Below are 18,757 nucleotides of genomic sequence, written 5' to 3'. Positions count from 1 at the left end.
TTTTTATTTCAATGTAGAAGCATTTTAATTGATGTAGTCTCATTTGTTTACTTTTCCCCTTATTTATCTTTCCCTTGGAGATGCATCAACAAAAACATTGCTGTGTGGGATATCTGAAATTTTACTGCCCGTGTTTTCCTCCAGGACATTTATGGTGTCATGGCTTATATTTATAAGTCTTTTATCCATTTTGTGTTTATTGTGGTGTATGCTGTAAGAGTGGTGGTCTAGTTTTATTTCTTTGCATTTACTAGTCTAGTTCTCCCAACACCATTTATTGAAGAGACTATTTTTATTCCATTGTACGCTCCTACCCCCTTTGTCAAATACTAATTGACCATAGAGACATAGATTTATTTCTGGGCTCTCTATTCTGTTCCATTGATCTATGTTTCTATCCTTATACAAGTACCAAACTGTTTTGATTACAGTAGCCTTCTGCTATAGTTTGATATCAGGTATTGTGATACCTCCAACTTTGTTCTTCTTTTTCAAGATTGTTGTGGCTATTTGGGGGTCTTTTTTACTTGCATATAAATTTTTGAAATATTTGTTCTAGATCTGTGAAATATGCCATTGGTATTTTAGTAGGAATTGGGTGGAATCTGTAGATTGCTTTGTGTAGTATCGGCATTTTATGATGATAATTCTTCCAGTCCATGAACACAGTACATGCTCTCATTTATTTGTATATCCCTCAGTTTCTTTCTTCAATATCCAGTAGTTTTCTGAGAACAGGTCTTTTATTCCTAGTTAACTTCATGCCAAGGTGCTCTATTTTTCTTGTTGCTTTAATAAATGGGATTCCCCCCCCCACAGTTTCTCTTTCCAGTACTTTGTTGTTGATACACAAAAATGCCTTTGATTTCCAAATACTGACTTTGCATCCTGCTATTTTTCCAAATTCACTGAGAGAGTATAGGGTTTTCTGTGTTCACTATCATGTCATCTGCATATAATGACAGCTTTATTTCCTTCTTTCCACTTTGAATGCCATTTATTTCTTTTTCTTGCGTGATCACTGTGGCTAGAACTTCCAGTACTATGTTGAATCAGAGTGATGAAAGCAGAATCCCTTGTGTAGTTCCTAATGTTAAGGGAAAAGCTTTTAGTTTTTGCCCATTCAATATGATGTTGGCTGTAGGTTTCTTATATATGGCATTTATTATGTTGAGGTATGCTTCCTTGATCCTCACTTTGCTGAATGTTTTATTATAAATGGGTGCCAGACTTTATGAAGTGCTTTTTCAGCATCTATTGATATGATCATTTGATTTTTATCCTTAATTTTGTTTATGGGGTATATTACATTTATTGATTTGTGAATATTGTACCATCCTTGAATCCCTGGGATAAATCCCACTTGATAATGGTGTATAATGTTTTTAATATATAGCTGGATTCAGATTGCCAATATTTTGTTGAGGATTTTACCTTCTATGGTCATCAGGGATACTGGCCTGTACTTTTCTTACTTTGTTGTGTCTTTACCTGGGTTTTAAATTAGGATGATACTGACCTGTAAAAAGAGTTTGAAACTTCCGCCAAGATGGATGCGTAGGTGGAAGCACTGTGCCTTCTCACACAACCAAGTTTAAAAACAATAAAGTTTTAGCAACAAAACGCAGCCAAGTCACAGAAAATTGAACTACACGGAAGTCTGACAACAACGCAACCTTCAGCCAAACCGGTAAGAGTGGCAGAGCCAGCAGCAGAGCAGGGTCAGGCAGGAAAGATCCACCGGACCAACCTGGGTGCACAACCCAGGTGCGCCAGCAGCCATGGGCAGATCCCAGGTGTGGAGAAGCGGGTGGACCCACTGAGGGCGCAAGGCAGTGGACTCACTGAGGGCTGACCAAAGTCACACAGTCGAGCGCAGATAAACCGGTGAAGGAGCGAAGCGGTGAGACAGACTGTACAGGCCCCAGTGGCAGAAAGTGGCAGAGGGGACCGCCATTGTCCCTCTCTGACCCCGCCCCCACATATAGCTTCACAAACCAGTGACCTGGGTGGCCCCGCCCTGGTGAACACCTCCTCCTACGTAACAGGCAGGAACAGATCAAAACATGGCTCAAGAACAACCCAGAGCCCCAGAGCCGATAAATCTAAGCAATGAAGAAATAGCCAAACTTTCAGATGCACAGTTCAAAACACTGGTCATCAGGATGCTCACAGAACTGGTTGATTTTAGTTACAAATTAGAGGAACATATGAAGGCTACACTAATTGAAATGAATGGAAATGCACAGGAAACCAATAGTGATGGAAAGAAAACTGGGACTCAAATCAAAGGAGTGGATCAGAAAGAGGAAAAAAAGGGCCAAACAGAAAAGAGTCAAGAAGCAAGAATTCAAAGAAATGAGGAGAGTCTTAGGAACCTCCAGGACATCTTTAAACACTCCAACATCCGAATTATAGGGGTACCAGAAGGGGGAAAGGCACAGCCGCCAGTGGAAAACTTATTTGAACAAATAATAAAGGAGAATTTCCCCAATCTGGCAAAGGCAGTAGACTTCCAGGAAATCCAGGAAACTCAGAGAGCCCCAAAGAAGTTGGACCCAAGGAGGAACCCACTAAGGCACATCATCATTACATTAGCCAAGATTAAAATGAAGGAGAGAATCCTAGAAGCAGCAAGAGCTGAGGGGACAGTCACCTACAAAGGAGTCCCCATCAGACTGTCAGCTGATTTCTCAAAAGAGACCTTACAGGCAAGAAGGGGCTGCAAAGAAGTATTCCAAGTCATGAAAATGAAAGACCTACAACCAAGATTGCTCTATCCAGCAAAGTTTTCTTTTAGAATGGAAGGACAGATAAAGTGCTTCTCAGATAAGATCAAGTTCAAGGAGTTCATCATCACCAAGCCCTTATTATATGAAATGTTAAAGGGACTTATCGAAGAAAAAGAAGATAAAAAAGATGAACAGTGAAAGGATAGCAAACTCACAGTTATCAACAACCACACCTAAAACAAAAGCAAATTAAGAGGACAGCTAGATCAGGAGTGAACCATAGAAATGAAGATCACATGAAGGGTTAGCAACAGGGGAGTGGGAGGAGGAGAAGGGGGGAGAAGGTACAGAAAATAAGTAGCATAAACAGTAGGTAGAAAATAGGGGGAGAGCAAGAATAGTATGGGAAATATAGAATCTAAAGGACTCGAGACACGTGATCATAAACTAAAGGGGGGGAATGGCAGGGGAGGGGTGTGCAGAGTGGAGAGGAATAAAGGGGGGAAATAGAACTGTAATGGCATAATCAATAAAATATATTAAAAAAAAAGTTTGAGAATCTTTCCTCTTGTTTTTTTTTTAATAGTTTGAGAAGGATAGGAATTAGTTCTTCCTGAAATGTTTGGTAACATTTGCCTGGGAAGCCATCTAGTCCAGGGCTTTTGTGTGCCTGGGATTTTTGACTATTGCTTCAATTTCACTAGTTGTTATTGATCTATTTGGGCTTTCTGCTTTTTCTTGATTCAGTTTTAGAAAATTGTATGTTTCTAGAAATGTATCCATTTCAGTCAGGTTGTCCAATTTCTTAGCATATAGTTGTTCATACTGATTTTTTATAATCCTTTGTGTGTCTGTGGTATTAGTTGTAACTTCTCTTTCATTTCTGATTTTATTTGGGTCCACTCCCTTTTTTTTCTTGATGAGTCTGGTTAAAGGTTTGTTAATTATGTTTATCTTCTCAAAGAAGTAGCTGCTGGATTCATTGATCCTTTAAATGCTTTTTTTTGGGGGGGGGTTGTTTTTTTACTTTCTATGACGCTTAAACCTGTTCTGACCATACTATTTCTTTCCTTCTACTCTGGGTTTTGGTTGTGTTGTCTCTCTTGTTCATGTAGATGTAGGTTTGGATTGCTCATTTGAAATTTTTCTGTCTTCTTTAGTTAGGCCTGCGTGACTATGAACTTTCCTCTTAGGACTGCCTTCATTGTGTCCCATAAATTTTGGACTGTTGTGAGTTCATTTTCATTTGTTTCCAGATACTTTTTTGATTTTTTCCTTGATCTGATTGTTAACCCATTCATTTTTTAATAATATGTTATTCAGTCTGCACCTTTTGAATGTTTTGAGTGTTTTCCTTGAGATTAGTTTCTAGTTTCAAGCTGTTTTAATCTGAGAAGATGCTTGATATCTATCAACTTTCCTGAATTTGTTGAGGCTCGTTTTGTGTCCTACCATGTGGTCTAACTTTGAAAATGTTTTATGAGCACTTGAAAAGCGTGTATATTTTGCTTCTTTGGTGTGAAATATTCTGTATATATGAATTAAGTCTAGTTGATCTAGAGTGTCATTCATTGCCATGATATCTTTGTTGATTCTTGGGAAGATCTATCCATTGTTGAAAGTGGTGTGTTACAATCTACCATGATGACTGTGTTCCCATTGATGTATTTCTTGAAGTCCTCTAAGATTTTTATTATATGTTTAGTGCTCCTATGTTGGGTGCATATATGTTTACAAGGGTTATATCTTGTTGCTGGACTACTCCCTTAAGTATTATATAATGATCTGCTTTGTCATTTGTTATGGACTTTGTTTTGAAGTCTGTTTTGTGTGTTATATGTATTGCTATCCCCACTCTTTTTTCCTGTCCATTTGCTTGGAATATTTTTTCCATCCCTTTACTTTCAGCTTGTTTAGATCTTTTGTTCTGAGTTGGGTCTCTTGTAGGCAGCATATATGCAGGTTGTGTTTTGTTGTTATCCATTCAGCTACCCAATGTCTTTTGATTGGAGCATTTAATACAACTACATTGAAGATTATTATTGATAGGTACTTATTCATTGCCATTTTCCCCCTTGCTCCTGTGTTCCTCTCTCTCTCTCTTCAGGTTCTTAAAGGAGTCCCTTTAGCATGTCTTGTGCTGGTTTCCTGGAGATGTTCTCTTTTACGTTTTTTTTTTTTTTGGTCTGGGAAGTTCATTATTTCTTCTTCCATTTTAAATGAGAGCCTTGCTGGGTAGAGTAGTCTTGGTTGCAGGTCTTTGTTTTTCATTATTTGGAATATTTTGTGCAATGCCCTCTGGCTTGTAGTGTTTCTGTTGAGAAATAACCCAATAGTCTTATCAGAACTATTTGAATGTTACTAGCTCTTTCTCCCTTGCTACCCTTAAGATTTTCTCTTTGTCTCTAAATTTTGCCATTTTTATTATCATGGGTCTTGGAGTGGGCCTCTTTGGGTTCCTCTTGATTGGGATCCTCTGTGCTTCCTGAACTTGTGTGACTTTTCCTAAGTTAGGGAAGTTTTCTGTCATTACTTTTTCAAACAGGTGTATCCCTTGCTCCTTTTTTGCTCCTTCTCATCCCTATGATGTGAATATTATTACATTTCATGTTGTTCTCCATTTCCCTTAAAGTATCTTCATTCTTTTTGAGTCTTTTTCCATTTTGTTGCCCTCTCTGGGTTTTATTTATTTATTTATTTATTAAATTTATTTATTTTTTGAATTGATTATGCTGTTACAGTTGTTCTATTCCCCCCTCCATTCCCCTCCACCCTGCCCCCCCAACCCCACCATTACCCCCCTTTAGTTTATGTCTATGTGTCTCAAGTCCTTTAGGTTCTTGAGACACATAGACATAAACTAAAGGGGGGTAATTAAAAGCAGGCTAGATAAAAGAGAGGACTGAATCAGCGAGTTAGGGGAACAAGAAAAAAATAAATAAATATAGAACCTAAAGGACTTGAGACATATTTATTTATTTTTTTCTTGTTCCCCTAACTCGCTGATTCAGTCCTCTCTTTTATCTAGCCTGCTTTTAATTCCTTCTAGTGTAATTTTCATTTCAGATACTATATTCTTCATTTCCTCCTGGCTCTTTTTATAATTTCTATGTCCTTTTCCATGCTGATATTGTTTCCACTATGTTCCTTGTAGCTCCCATAACATTCCTTGTAGTTCTCACTGAGCTCCTTGAGCATCTTTATATTCACTATTTTGAACTCTGTGTCTTATGATAAATTGCTTCCTCAATTTCTTTAGCACTGTTTCTGAGGATTCCTCCTTTTCTTTCAATTAGGGATTGTGTCCCTATCTATTTGAGAGGACTCTTTTTGTTTGTTTCTGCATGTTAGATTGATCTGCTTTGACTCCCTGTCTTTCTGGCATGACCTTCTGTTTTAGGAGACCTGTGGGATTTAGTGGTGCAGTCTCCTTGATCTCCTGAGTTGGATGCTGTTGGAATGCTCTTTATACTGTTTATGTCGCCTCCAGTTTTGTAACTGGGTTTTAGTTGTTGGTTCATTCTTTCATGGGTTCTTCCTCTGGCTGGCTGACCCTGAGAATCATACCATGTAGGACATCTCGTATGCTGTTGCATAAGTGTAGATGGTAGAAAGTATCCTCTGTACCCTTGCTTAAGAAATTCACTTTGCTGAGGTTCCGTTGATTGTTCAGGTCACTTATTGGAAGATCAGCTGAAAATTCATGCTGGTGGCATAAGCAAGTGGGCTCAGCTTCCAGTTACTCTGCCACCATCTTTCCAATGCTACCCCCAAGGTCCTTCTTCTGCCTGTACTCATTGTTAATGTGCCACGTGAATGTTCTGTGGGCTTTTCCCTATCATGCATTTATGACAATGCTAATGATGTCTAGAATTAATGTCATCATTTCTGTAGTAGAAAAGCCCCTACTCATTATTCCAAACCCAACTCAGATGTTAACTTTTGTTAAGATTCCAAGCTTCCTCTGTCTCTAGCTATCCAGGCATAACCAGCACTTGGGAATGAACATCACTCACAGCACCAGTGCGTTATCACCTTTTATATCTATGTCTCTTTCTCTAGAGTATGAGATATGAAGGGCCAGAGATTAAGTCTTTCTTTTATACTTGCTACATGAATGAATGGGTGAGTGGTTGATCTAAGTCTGCAGGGCTTCCCACTAAATTTCCTGGTAAAAAAATTCAAATTACTTTCATAACCTAGAAACTAGGTAGCATTTTCATATTAGAAGACATTTTGGAGATCATCTGTGGCTTTAGGAAACTTAAAACCAGAGAAATTTAATGTTCCTCCTAGAGCTACATGGCTCTGCTGGCAGCAAAAGAAATAGATTTGAGGTCTCCATTTGACATTCATTTATGAAAAATACATTTCCTTAATTCTGTTCCTGACGTAGCAATGTATTAATATTAACTCTCTGAGCAAGTCTAGAATTTTTTTTTCTCTCTCTCTCTCTTTTTTTTTTTTTACTGGACAGGTAAATATCAGCTGTCCCCCACAGTGAATATGCCCCAAGATGACACTGTCATTATAGAAGATGACAGGTTGCCAGTGCTTCCTCCACATCTCTCTGACCAGTCATCTTCCAGCTCGCATGATGATGTGGGATTCATGACAACAGACCCTGGCCCCTGGCCTAAGGCTACCATCAGTGATTCTGCAGACTGGTAAGATCACACTCCAAGGTTGGAAGACATTAGTCAGTTATTGGGTTCGCAAAAAGTTTGTTTGTTTTTTCCATAAGATGGGTATAGTAGCACTTAGTTGCCTTTAACTTCATTCAAAAAAATTTTGTTAGATTGCATTGTGACAACTGTCATATCAATGTGCATTTTTAAAAAAACATATCAAAATTGGTGAATTTTTATGTGTCCATTTTAATATTTAAGATGGAAAAACATGCAACATCTTGGTACATTATGCTTTATTATTTCAAGAAAGGTAAAAATGCAACTGAAATGCAAAAAGAGATTTCTGCAATGTAGGGAGTAGGTGCTGTTACTGATCAAGTGTGTCAGAAGTGCATTGTGAAGTTTTGTGCTGGAGTGGATGGTGCTCCATGATTGGGTAGAGCAGTTGAAGTTGATAGTGATCAATTTGAGACATTACTTGAAAATAATCAATGTTGTATCACATGGGAGATAGCCAACATGCTCGAAACACCCAAATCGATAAAGTTATTGGTGAAAATGAAAAGTGTGTCCTTTTTTTTCATGCAAAAACCATACAGACTTCTTGGCCAACCCAATTCAGGCACTGTTTATCTTTTCGGGCGTCCAACCTTTTGCTGTCTCTGGGCCACACTGGAAGAAGAGTTGTCTTGGACCACACATTGACAATCACAAAAAGAATATCATAATGTTTTAAGTAAATTTAGTTTTGTGTTTGGCCATTTTATAGCTATCCTAAACCTGGGCTTCGGGCTGCAGGTTGGACACTGGGGATGGTCTATCACTGAGCAGTTAGTCAGTTTTTTGTTACAGCAGTGCTTTGTTGGCACGGTTTTAATGCTCTTAATTATTACTCTTTTAAGAAAAGATTCTCTCCAAGGCCCTAAACTTGCCCAATTGCTTTAGCCTTTCCAGGGTTGTAGTTAATAATTTAGCCAAAATAACATCAAAACTTCCACTAACCAGAAAACCCTACTCCTTTTTTAATTCACCATTAATTACTTTAGATCCATGTCAACTTGATGAATTGTTTTTCTATTCAATTAATAAATTCTAAGCAAATTGTTAAGGTGACTCAACGTTTATCACAATTAGATGACTTTGGCCAAATTAGTAGTTGATATGTCCTGGGAATAGTATTTTTTTTTGTTTTCTTTTGTTTTTAAGAGTGGTATACTATACTATTTAAAATGGTTTGTACTTCCTCCTAGCATTGTGACTTTGGGGTCAGTGTAATGCTGATTTTTACATCTTTCAAAATTGAAGTAAAGTTTTGACATTACTGAGCCAATTTGTGGCCCATGAATGTGTATGTGCACTTTAATTTACATACCTAGTAATTATAGGTAAGCAATAAGCAATAGGAAAGGGATCCCTAGTGATGACCTTGCAAGGTTGTAGTGAGAGTTAACACAAACCATGTGAAACATTATACCAGAATTTTCTTACTGCCCTTTCTTTGGGGTCTTTTATGAATACATCAGCAATGTTGTATTTAAATGTTACAGCATTGTTCCTTCACCCTCATCCATTTCTGTTTCCTGTACTTCCCCAGACCTGTGTGAACATTAAAAATTAGATTGGAGGAGTCCAGGGGACTGGCATTTATTTGTGTTAACATTTTAGTGATGATGTTAACAAAGTAAACCACCCATACAGTCCTCTTCCCCCACTCCCTCATGAGCACAGCAAAATACAGCCCTGGCATCAGTGAGTTCTGCAGGTCTTCTCTTCAAACAATCTCACCTGTTACTTGCACCCTTGAAAACTCCCTATTTATTTTGTTTTCTCTTCCCTTCCTCTTCCTGCCCTTCCCTGCCCCTCCCTACTCCTCCTCTCCCTGCCTTCCCCTCTCTGTACTTCTCTTAATGAAAACAAGATTTAAAAATAGAGCTCCACTCAAGCCTGCATGGTAATAGCTCATCTGTGAATGTGTGTTTTGGTTCAACCTAGAGGGCAAGTTCCAGTGTAAACAAATGCCCATCTGAACTCTGAAGATGACTATACATTTTCTGCTGCAGATTTTCTCTCTTTTTGAAAGGAAAACAACAACAACAGAGAAAGTAAGGGTTAGATACTTGCAGCATTCATCTTAGGAACAAAAGCCTTTGAATCTCCACCATGATGAGAAATTATGCAGCTGGCCAGAGGGATAGGTCTGTTGGGGGCCTGGTGAAGGGGTGTATTGGTGAAAATAAATAAATAACTAGCAGGGATGGTTGTGGCATTAACTACCCTAAGGGGATTCATGAACTGGTGAGGACGTGTATGACTGTGCTATGGGGAGTGTGAGGCAAGGAAAGCAATATGAATAAAGAGTTATCAAAACAAGAGTGGCGGATGTTCTGATTCACAGCAAAAAAATGTAAGTTTTTTCAGCCTGAGAATGTCACCCTGATCCTGGGTGAAAATGTAATGGAAACAAAAGGGCAATAAGACAGGATTAATAACTGGAATTTTAATAACATTAGGGGTCTGGATTTGGTTACATTCTTTAAGGGATCAGCTGTCAGTCCTGTAGTCTAACTTACTATTTTAGATTGCTGTTTATTGTGTCTGAGTTAGTTTAATGGGTGTATTGATAGGGATGAATTAATATGTCATGATTTAAAAATAGTTATTTTAATACTCCAACTAAGTCACAAACTCATTTGACATTTAAATTATGTATATTTATTGTTCACTGTACTGGAAGGCTAAATATAGCAAATGGCTAAAATTTTAATTTGTTAACTAATAGAATGTACTTTTTTATAATCTATTAATTGATTCAGGGAATATTAACAGTGTTTGGGGGGGAAAATAAAACAGATTCTAATTTTAGTGAAAAGATAACTTTAAGGAATATAAAATTAGTTTATAAAAATATGGCAATATGTGGTTTTCAGGTAACAGCAGCAACAACAGTTTGTATTTCTTTGAAAATTATTTTACCCGTAATTTCTATTAAAATTGTATTTGAAATTCATCTTGTTCACCAATTTTATGCCTTACTGGAGTTCAGGTTTTAAAATATTTCACATAATACAAAAAAAGGTTGATAAACATATGCATAATGGTTGAACAGATCAACTTTCAATATATAGAAAATTTGATTTTATTGAAAATATATTATTCACAGTTTTCTAGTACAAATCAGATCATAGTTCTCATCATACAGGTTTTAGTTTTTCACTTCTAGGAGTGTGTATTTGAATTGGGGTGTATGTGCTCTGGAAATTACAAGCATAGTAATATATGAATACTACTATATAAGCATAATATACAAGCGTATATCTATTCAGGAAATATGTATAAACAATATGTAATTCTATATAATGTACACTATTGCTATACATACTTACATACATAGTACAGTTGACCCTTGAAAATCATGAGACCACTTATGTATAGATATTTTGCAAAAAAACACCTGTACTGTTTTCCATCTGTGGTCCAGGGTCCGCAGATGTGGAAGGCAGACTGTGTGCACTGATATACACTGCTTTTTATCGAGGACTTGAGAATGCATGGATTTTTGGACTTGAACCAAAGCCTTATGGGTACCTAAGGGCAGCTTAAGTTTTGAGGAAGTCAGAAGTTACATGTGGATTTTTACTGTGTTGGGGGCTGGCTCCCCTAACCCCCATGTTGTTCAGGTATTGTGTATAAGCATCATAGGATGTGAATGTGCACTTTTGACTTTAAGATAAATATGACCTTGCTTTTTTCTGGAACATCAAGTTTATTCAAAGTTGTATTGGACAAATTTGATAAATTAAAAATGGAAATATTTAGTGTAGAGTGCAAACAAAATAACTGTATTAGAACATAAGACTGATTCTGTTTTACCAGACAAAAAATTGTTATCACCTTGAGTTAAACTCCTAGTCTGTGTGGATACATCCTTTCCCAGTGGCTGAGGGGTGTACATGGGGCAGGACTAAGGTGAGGCAAGGAGGTCCCAGGTTCAAAATGTGAGGAGCCACTCACCTCAGGTGCCCGCCCAGAACTTGCAAGGACCCTGAGAGTGAATACTTTGTTACATTCTGAGCCCTAGTCACTTACTTACCTTGCCTCATTCTGGGGCCCTGCTCTATGTTTGGTGGACAAGATTGAAAAGGGATTATACATTTCCTTTGTGTGGTTTTTAAGGACTCTGTTTTCATTATCCTAATTTCTATTACTTTGATGATTTGAGGAAGAAAGTCTTTGTTGGGTAATAAGTTATTTCACGTAGTGGTTTGCAATTTACAAAGGGCTTTCTTTCACCTGTGTCATTGAAGTCTCTCATGGGCCTTGTAAGATAGATGAAGCAACTAGTGTTCTTTTTATTGAGGGTTGTAAGACAGTTCAATCCATTGCAGGTCACTTAACCTGACATGAAAGCATTTTCCTTGATGTCTTCTCACCATTTTTGGTTTAGCTACTCTGTAGGAGCCAGTTACTTTATGGTCAGTAAATTGCAGCTAAATTTCTGATACATATCCAAAGTAGATCACTGTTCTTGACCCAACCAATGTGGAGGGTAATTTTCATAAAGGTTTTGAGAAGCTTGCTTCCATCAGAGTGTAAGGAAGCCTGCCATAGACCCAGCTGACAGAGTGGAAGTGTTCCCTCTAGTAGGTTGTTCCATTCCATTAGGTAGTTAGCTGGGAAGGGACATTCTCCTACATGGCCAGATAGGCAAGGTGGCACAGTGCTGATATGGGGGAGCTATTTATTTCTCAATTGCACCCACTGCAAAGAAAAATGATTTTCATTGTATGTGCTGTGCACAGAACACCTGATATGCATTTCAAAGTGTTTATAGGTTTATACAAATAGGAGTGATTTTGTGTCATCCTTGGCTGCTTCGATTGGGAAAACACTTCAGACTGTGTCCTTTACTAATGATGTGCCATGTGCTGCAGTCATTGTGTTGGTGTGCCCACATCACAGGCCAACTGGTCGGAGTCGTTCTGTCCCTGACTTCCTCAAACACTGTTACCCTTCCATCTGTGCACCTACAGCTTCTGCTATAGACTTCTGCTTTGATATTTTTCTTAGGAACTCGTAGAGATCAGAGGTCTTTTCTTACCATTTTGACTTTGACCCAGCATAATGCTTTAATCAGAATAGGTTGTAATGCAGATTTGTTGAGCTGATCTCAGCTAAGTATTAGAGAAAACAACATCCTCACGAAACTATGTGGCATAAAGGTGTATGTTTTTTCTTTTCTGAAATACAAGATAAAGGATAAGATCAGAATATACCCTTTCTAACACTTCTCTTCATTTTCAATTTATTATAGTCACTTGTTCGCTGACAATATTTATATCAGCATATGACAGGTTTCCTCAAACTTCCAATCATTCCAATGTCTGAAAGATATGAGGCTAATTATTGATAATCATTTAGAAATAATTCTGTGTTGCCAAGCAGAGTGAGGTCACTATGAGAGAGAGACAGGAGGCGAGAGCTCCTGTGCAGAAAGAATGACTAAGTGTAAATGAATGTTGTATTTTTAATCACTTCCTGTACAGCCACAGTTTTTTTTAATGAATTGCATTTCTGTTATATAGTTTAAATATTTCTGAGGAATATACATATACAAACATTCATATACACAGTTATATGAACTTCCCTAAATTGGATGTCTGCTATTTTTAGTAACTATTTTTATGTTTGTCTTTTTTTTTCCATACCAGCTCTTTGAGTCCAGATGTTGATCCAGTTCTTGCTTTTCAACGAGAAGGATTTGGACGTCAGAGTATGTCAGAAAAACGCACAAAGCAATTTTCAGATGCCAGTCAATTGGATTTCGTTAAAACACGAAAATCAAAAAGCATGGATTTAGGTAGTGAGTACAATCTCCATGAACCTTTATCTGAATAGATGCTTTCAGATTAAAACTGATGGTCCTGAACACACGTTTCCGTACTTTGAGCAGTAGAGAAAATAAGTGTGAAATGTGGTGATTTGGCAAAGATGTTTTTCTCTGAGTTTGAGATAACCATATTTCTTATAAGTGGCATGTTTATAAGTGTGCAGTATGTTAATATATATGCTTTCTGATGAGAAAGGAAACAAACATGTATATCATTTTATATTCATGCATCTTTATTTGAAAAATGAAAAATTTTAACACTGGCTGTTTAAAACCAATTTCATTGATATAATATTTGTTCAGTTGTGGCATTTTGAACTAAAAGAAAAAATTTTGGAGAAAAATCATTATCTCAATCCATGTCTAGAATTTAGTTAGTTTATATTTTTCTTTTATTGCTATTCTTAAAGGTTTATTTAATAGAAATTCTTATGTGTTGATAATTAAGGCATTTAATTGAAGAAATAATTTGAGAGGATATTTGTTGTAGAAAGCATTTGAAGCAAATGAGAGCAGGAGAGTAATTATAGTTGTTCAATCAAACACCAATCAGGTAGTGTCTCTTTTTGAATCCAAATCCACCAAAAGAACAAACAGACAAAAGTAAAATAATTAATCATAGCTGTCTACTGAGTGATTTTTAAAACCTTTGTTAATCAACTATAACCTATTTATGCTGTTCCCTGGTGGCTGTTTGTACTTCAAGACTAAAAATATTAATTTATCACATGTGCAAAAAAGAAAAATTTGGTGATGCATTGCCTTGGCTAATTATGATGTGCTAACATACCATGTCTGTGAAATGAAACGACTGGCATATTGCATGGAGACACTGCTTACCCTCTCCTTTTGATTATAAATATTTGCTTGAGGTTTCATAATATTTGCATGAAATATTACCTGAGAATTATCACATAACCTGAAAGATCTGGGAATTGTTGAAGCATGTTGGGCTGTGGGACTAACTGGGCTAACCACTATACATTTACCTTTCAACAGTAGCTGACGAGACTAAACTCAATACAGTGGATGACCAGAAAGCAGGTAAGGATGGACCGTTAGACTGTTGCCATAGAAACTGTGGTCCAAGGAGCTTATCATAATTACAGAGCTGCCAATCATATTACATGTACACATAAATATTCTAGTCTTGCATGGATGTTTTTATTGTAGGAAATCAAATTGTACAAGGAGAGAAAATTTTCTGTTAGAAGACATTTATCAGTGTAGTAGATCTAAATAGAAATATAATTAATTCAGTAATTCAGAAATGCTTAAACAATCTAGATTTTCTTTATTTGTACAGGAATGTTTTGTCACAATCTAAGAAAAATCAAAACCCTGAAAACATTATCTCTTGGGTAGACTTTTGTTTTTCAGTTATTTCTTTGATGCCTAGGTTAATACCCAAAGCAGCTTCTCAAAGTGGCAACTTTGATTTCAAGGGTAATAATAGCACAGTTGCCAATACTTTTCACTAAAGGACAATGTCCAGTAATTGCTATCATTAGTCACTCAGAAAATCTGTTTCTTTTTCTAATGCAAGAATTAGCTCATAGTTACCTGACATTGAAATTAGACTATATAATGCCTATGGCTCTTTATCTTCACTTTGAACCTGTTCAAAACCTTTTGTTTTGTTCATTTGTTTCCTTTCATTAACTATTTAGGGCTGGCTTCTAAAATGCTGCCTAAATGATTCCATAGAAACAGTAGATCATATTGAACTGGGTTTTGCATTATAGCATATTTTTCTTCTTATTTTACTAAAAGAATCAAAAAAGGAGAGTTTTTATGTGTAGTTAAAGTAATGTGCTTTATACAATTGAGCATTTATGACTTATTATTATAAGTTTGGAATACTGTTTTATTCTAGGTATAGTATGATGTAGTAGTTATACTGCTTACCACTTATTAGCTTCAATTCACCTTTTTAACCTGTAGTAGTAATTGGTTTCATAACACTTGAAAAATGTGTATCCCACACACATATGTAAAGATTATTGTGATCATGGTTGGAGTTTCACACTCTGCAGAGTAAAAGGTAGATCATAAAAATTGCATTTGGCACATCATAGAATTAATGGTAGTGCAAGGCAATTGACTGTAGCCTCAGCCCTTATTAAACAGTTATTTTTCTTATCAAACATAAAACTCATTGAAATTTTGAAATGGTGCTAAAGAAAAATATTTTTTGATAGTTTTAGTTACTGGCTTTTGGAGTTATTAGTGTTCAGTTCTTTTAAGAAAGTAACTTTTGTCCAAATTCATGTTCATAAAAACCAAACTGAACTGCTGAGTTTAAAGAACATGAATTTATATACTATACTTATTAGGTAAAGTAAGGAAAACATTTAATTTAACCAACTCACTACTGCTAGAAAGAAAAGAACAATTCATTGTGATTAAAAAAATGTTATCCAGATTTTAACTGGTATCATTTTTAACCGAAAAAATAATGATACTCAGATTTAACTGAAAACATTTAAATAACTCATGGTGAGAAGGGAAATTTTTGTTTTTACTTTGTTTTTATTGTTGACATTATGACAGGTGCACCCCTTCCCTCCTGCTTTGCCTGCATCCAGGCAGCCCCTGCCCCCTCCCTCTGGCTGTCACCATGCTGTTGTCCGTGTCTGTGGGTCATGCGTATGTGTCCTTGGGCAAATCCTTCACCTTCCTTCATCCAGTTCTCCCTCCTCCCTTCCCTCTCACAGCTGTCAGTCTCTTCCATGTGTCCGTGCCTCTGTTTCTGTTTTATTTGTCAGTTTATTTTGTTCACTAGATTTTATAATCTAATTGGATATTGTTTATGGTGTTTTAAACATCCTCAAAATAAAAGAGCAGTTTTTTTCCACTATGTGCAATCTATTCTGCCAAATTACACTGGAAAAATTGGGGCAAAAAAATTATTCCATAGATGCCAAATATTTAGCTATTTTCATTTGAATCGTTTAGATTATCATGATTTAACACTTCAATGCAATGGTTTTTGTCATATTCATAGGGCATTTTAGCATAGATTGCCCCTCTAGCCATAGGCGTTTCAAAAAGAGAATTGAATGCCATTTGCCTTTGTCCTTGTAAAAGACATATCCTCTACTTCCTTTTTATTTTTTATTTTTATTCAGCAGGAGGAGTAGGAATAGAAAACTATACCTAGGGAAAATAGTATGATTATGGTTTTCATTTAATTCCTGGCTAGGGCTCTTTTGTGATATTTGGGGGTAAATTTACTTTCTGAAAGAACAGAACAGGAATAAGAAGAGAATTGGCTTTTTAACAGTTTAATCCTTAAATGTAAAAAAAAAAAAATAAAGTATCCTAATGACCAAAAAGATTTACATAAAGATCTTTAAAATATAATTTCAAAAAGAAAAGATACTGATTTTTGTATCTGTGTAAGTACAGCTAATTTCTTTGTGCATACTGTAATAGAGAAACAAAATTTCGCTCTTTCTTGTTAGTGAATGCTGAGTTGTTAATGTTAGGGACCTTCGTAGCCCTCATTCAGGAATCTTACTACTTAACAAACCTTCGTTCAAATTTCTTTGACAAATATTGACGTGGTTTCAGAAACCACACAGTCTCTGTAGCAATTACTTAATCCTGATGTAGTGGGAAAGCAGCCATAGAATATGTGTAAACACTCTGCATGGCTGTGTTTGAAAAACATTTTCCAGATTTGGTCCAAGGTTTGCTGATCCCTGTTATAGATTTACAAATTGTAAACGTTGTCTTTTTTTCTTTTTCTTTTTTTTATTGCTGTTCAAGTACAATTGTCTCCGTTTTGATGTTGTCTTTTTAAATAACATTTTATTATGGAAATTTTCAACCATATATATCTATAGAGACAGTAGTTCATTGATCTCTCATATACCTAGTACCCACCATTCATAATTATCAGCATTTTGCCAAAATGTTATTATGCAGTAAATTACACTTATAAAATATCTATTGCTTGTTTAGTCATACTTTCATTGTTTTTCTTCCCAAGTTTGCCTGCCTTTATGTATTTTAATAAATATATGTATTTATATGCACATCTATACTTACATATACATATAAGTATTTGGATGTGTAAATATATATATAGATTTACTTTAATAAATACACATGCCATTTCTGAAATTCATTATTAAAATTTTAGTGCTCTGAATAAATACATAAAGTCAAATTTCAGCTAACTTTTCATAAACAAAAGCTTAATATATATATAGCTTATGTTTTATGATAATCTTTACTAGAAATCTGAAATATTTATTGCAGATAGATAAGACAGACAGCCAGAATAAATATACATATACTATACATATGCAGGGGTAAGCAAAAATAGGTTTACAGTCATGAATACATGAAACAATTTATTCTTGTTGGGTTATATACTAGAGCAATAATCATAACCTGCTATTGCAATAATCATAACCTGCATGACAACTGTAAAACTACTTTTGCCCACCCCAGTATACATACTAATGTCCTTTATGAATCCAAGAAGTTATCAAATATTTGCCTTTTAAATGGTTAAAGAACCTAAATACAGCTGGCAACTTATCAAAATTGATAGGTATGATTCACTCAGAAAGAGATCTTCCCAATGCTAATGCTAGGACATGTAAAGGTAGATGTCCCTGCCTAGAAATGATTTTTTCCCACTCTCTTTGGTTTCCCTATTTCTTATTTTTTGTTCAGTTACTTGTAACGAAATCTATTTTCCTTCCTGTAACATGACTTTTATGGGTATTCAGAACATGAACTTTCATAAGTTAATAATTGCTATCAAGAGAAAAAGTAATATTGGTCTTGAAAAGAAAGAGTTTATGTGCATTTTTTGTCATAACATAATCTATATATATGCAAACCTGCATTGCGAAAGTTAAATGAATCATCTCTTTCTGCCATGCACAGTAATTTATGGAATATTATTTCTTCGTTGGAATCATCTGTCTTTCTGCCTGTATTACATTTTTAACATATTCCTTCTAACCTAAAACTGCTACCTCATTGTGAACATTAGGTGAAAGATGTAATCTGAATGAATCTTAAAAGGTAATTGTTTTGACTATCTCAGTTCATTTTTATTTTGGTTCATACTCTGCACCGTGGGAAGCCCATGCCATAACTGTGTGTCTGTAAGTAATAGCACACATGGCCCCTCCATAGTTATTGACCTGTGTATGGGCTGATGATCTCAAGCACAAATTGTCTAGTCTCTTCTACCCTGCCGTATTTTTGCACATGTCTTTTTAACAGTATGTGTAAAGCACTAGTTCTATAACTTAGATTGCCCAGGTAGTAGTAGAGGCTAAATTTGTCTGCTTTTAAGCCCCAGGTCAGGCGGTGATGGATGACACTGTCTCACCTAGGCAAAGAAATCTGTTTTGATTGCCGTCTAAAACCTAGTATGCTATTGGTATTATCTTAGGCCTTTCTGCCTGGATCCTCAAGAAATGGAGCCAAATTTTTAATTCCCTGAATTCTTCCCTGCCATCTTACTGAATTTTTTT

The 18,757-nt window shown here is 36.0% G+C and overlaps 1 protein-coding gene across 18 annotated transcripts in view; it reads left to right on the top strand.

Moving 5' to 3' along the window:
- PARD3 (par-3 family cell polarity regulator) overlaps positions 1-18,757 on the top strand; it is a 766,077-nt gene that overhangs the window by 456,579 nt on the left and 290,741 nt on the right. For 10 of the 18 annotated variants that reach the window (XM_053668868.1, XM_053668865.1, XM_053668864.1 and 7 more), the window contains 3 exons: positions 7,210-7,399; positions 13,072-13,223; positions 14,250-14,294. In XM_053668868.1, the coding sequence (XP_053524843.1) occupies positions 7,210-7,399; positions 13,072-13,223; positions 14,250-14,294 (387 nt within the window). The remainder of the gene's footprint in view (positions 1-7,209; positions 7,400-13,071; positions 13,224-14,249; positions 14,295-18,757) is intronic. The other 8 variants (XM_053668874.1, XM_053668872.1, XM_053668869.1 and 5 more) reach the window with 4 other exon arrangements.

The sequence above is a fragment of the Artibeus jamaicensis genome, unplaced genomic scaffold (genome assembly GCF_021234435.1).
Source record: "Artibeus jamaicensis isolate MK-2021 breed Jamaican fruit bat unplaced genomic scaffold, CSHL_Jam_final contig_515, whole genome shotgun sequence".
Taxonomy (NCBI): Eukaryota; Metazoa; Chordata; class Mammalia; order Chiroptera; family Phyllostomidae; genus Artibeus; species Artibeus jamaicensis.
Note: the sequence above shows the minus strand (reverse complement) of the source record. Positions and strands in the feature narration are given on the sequence as shown.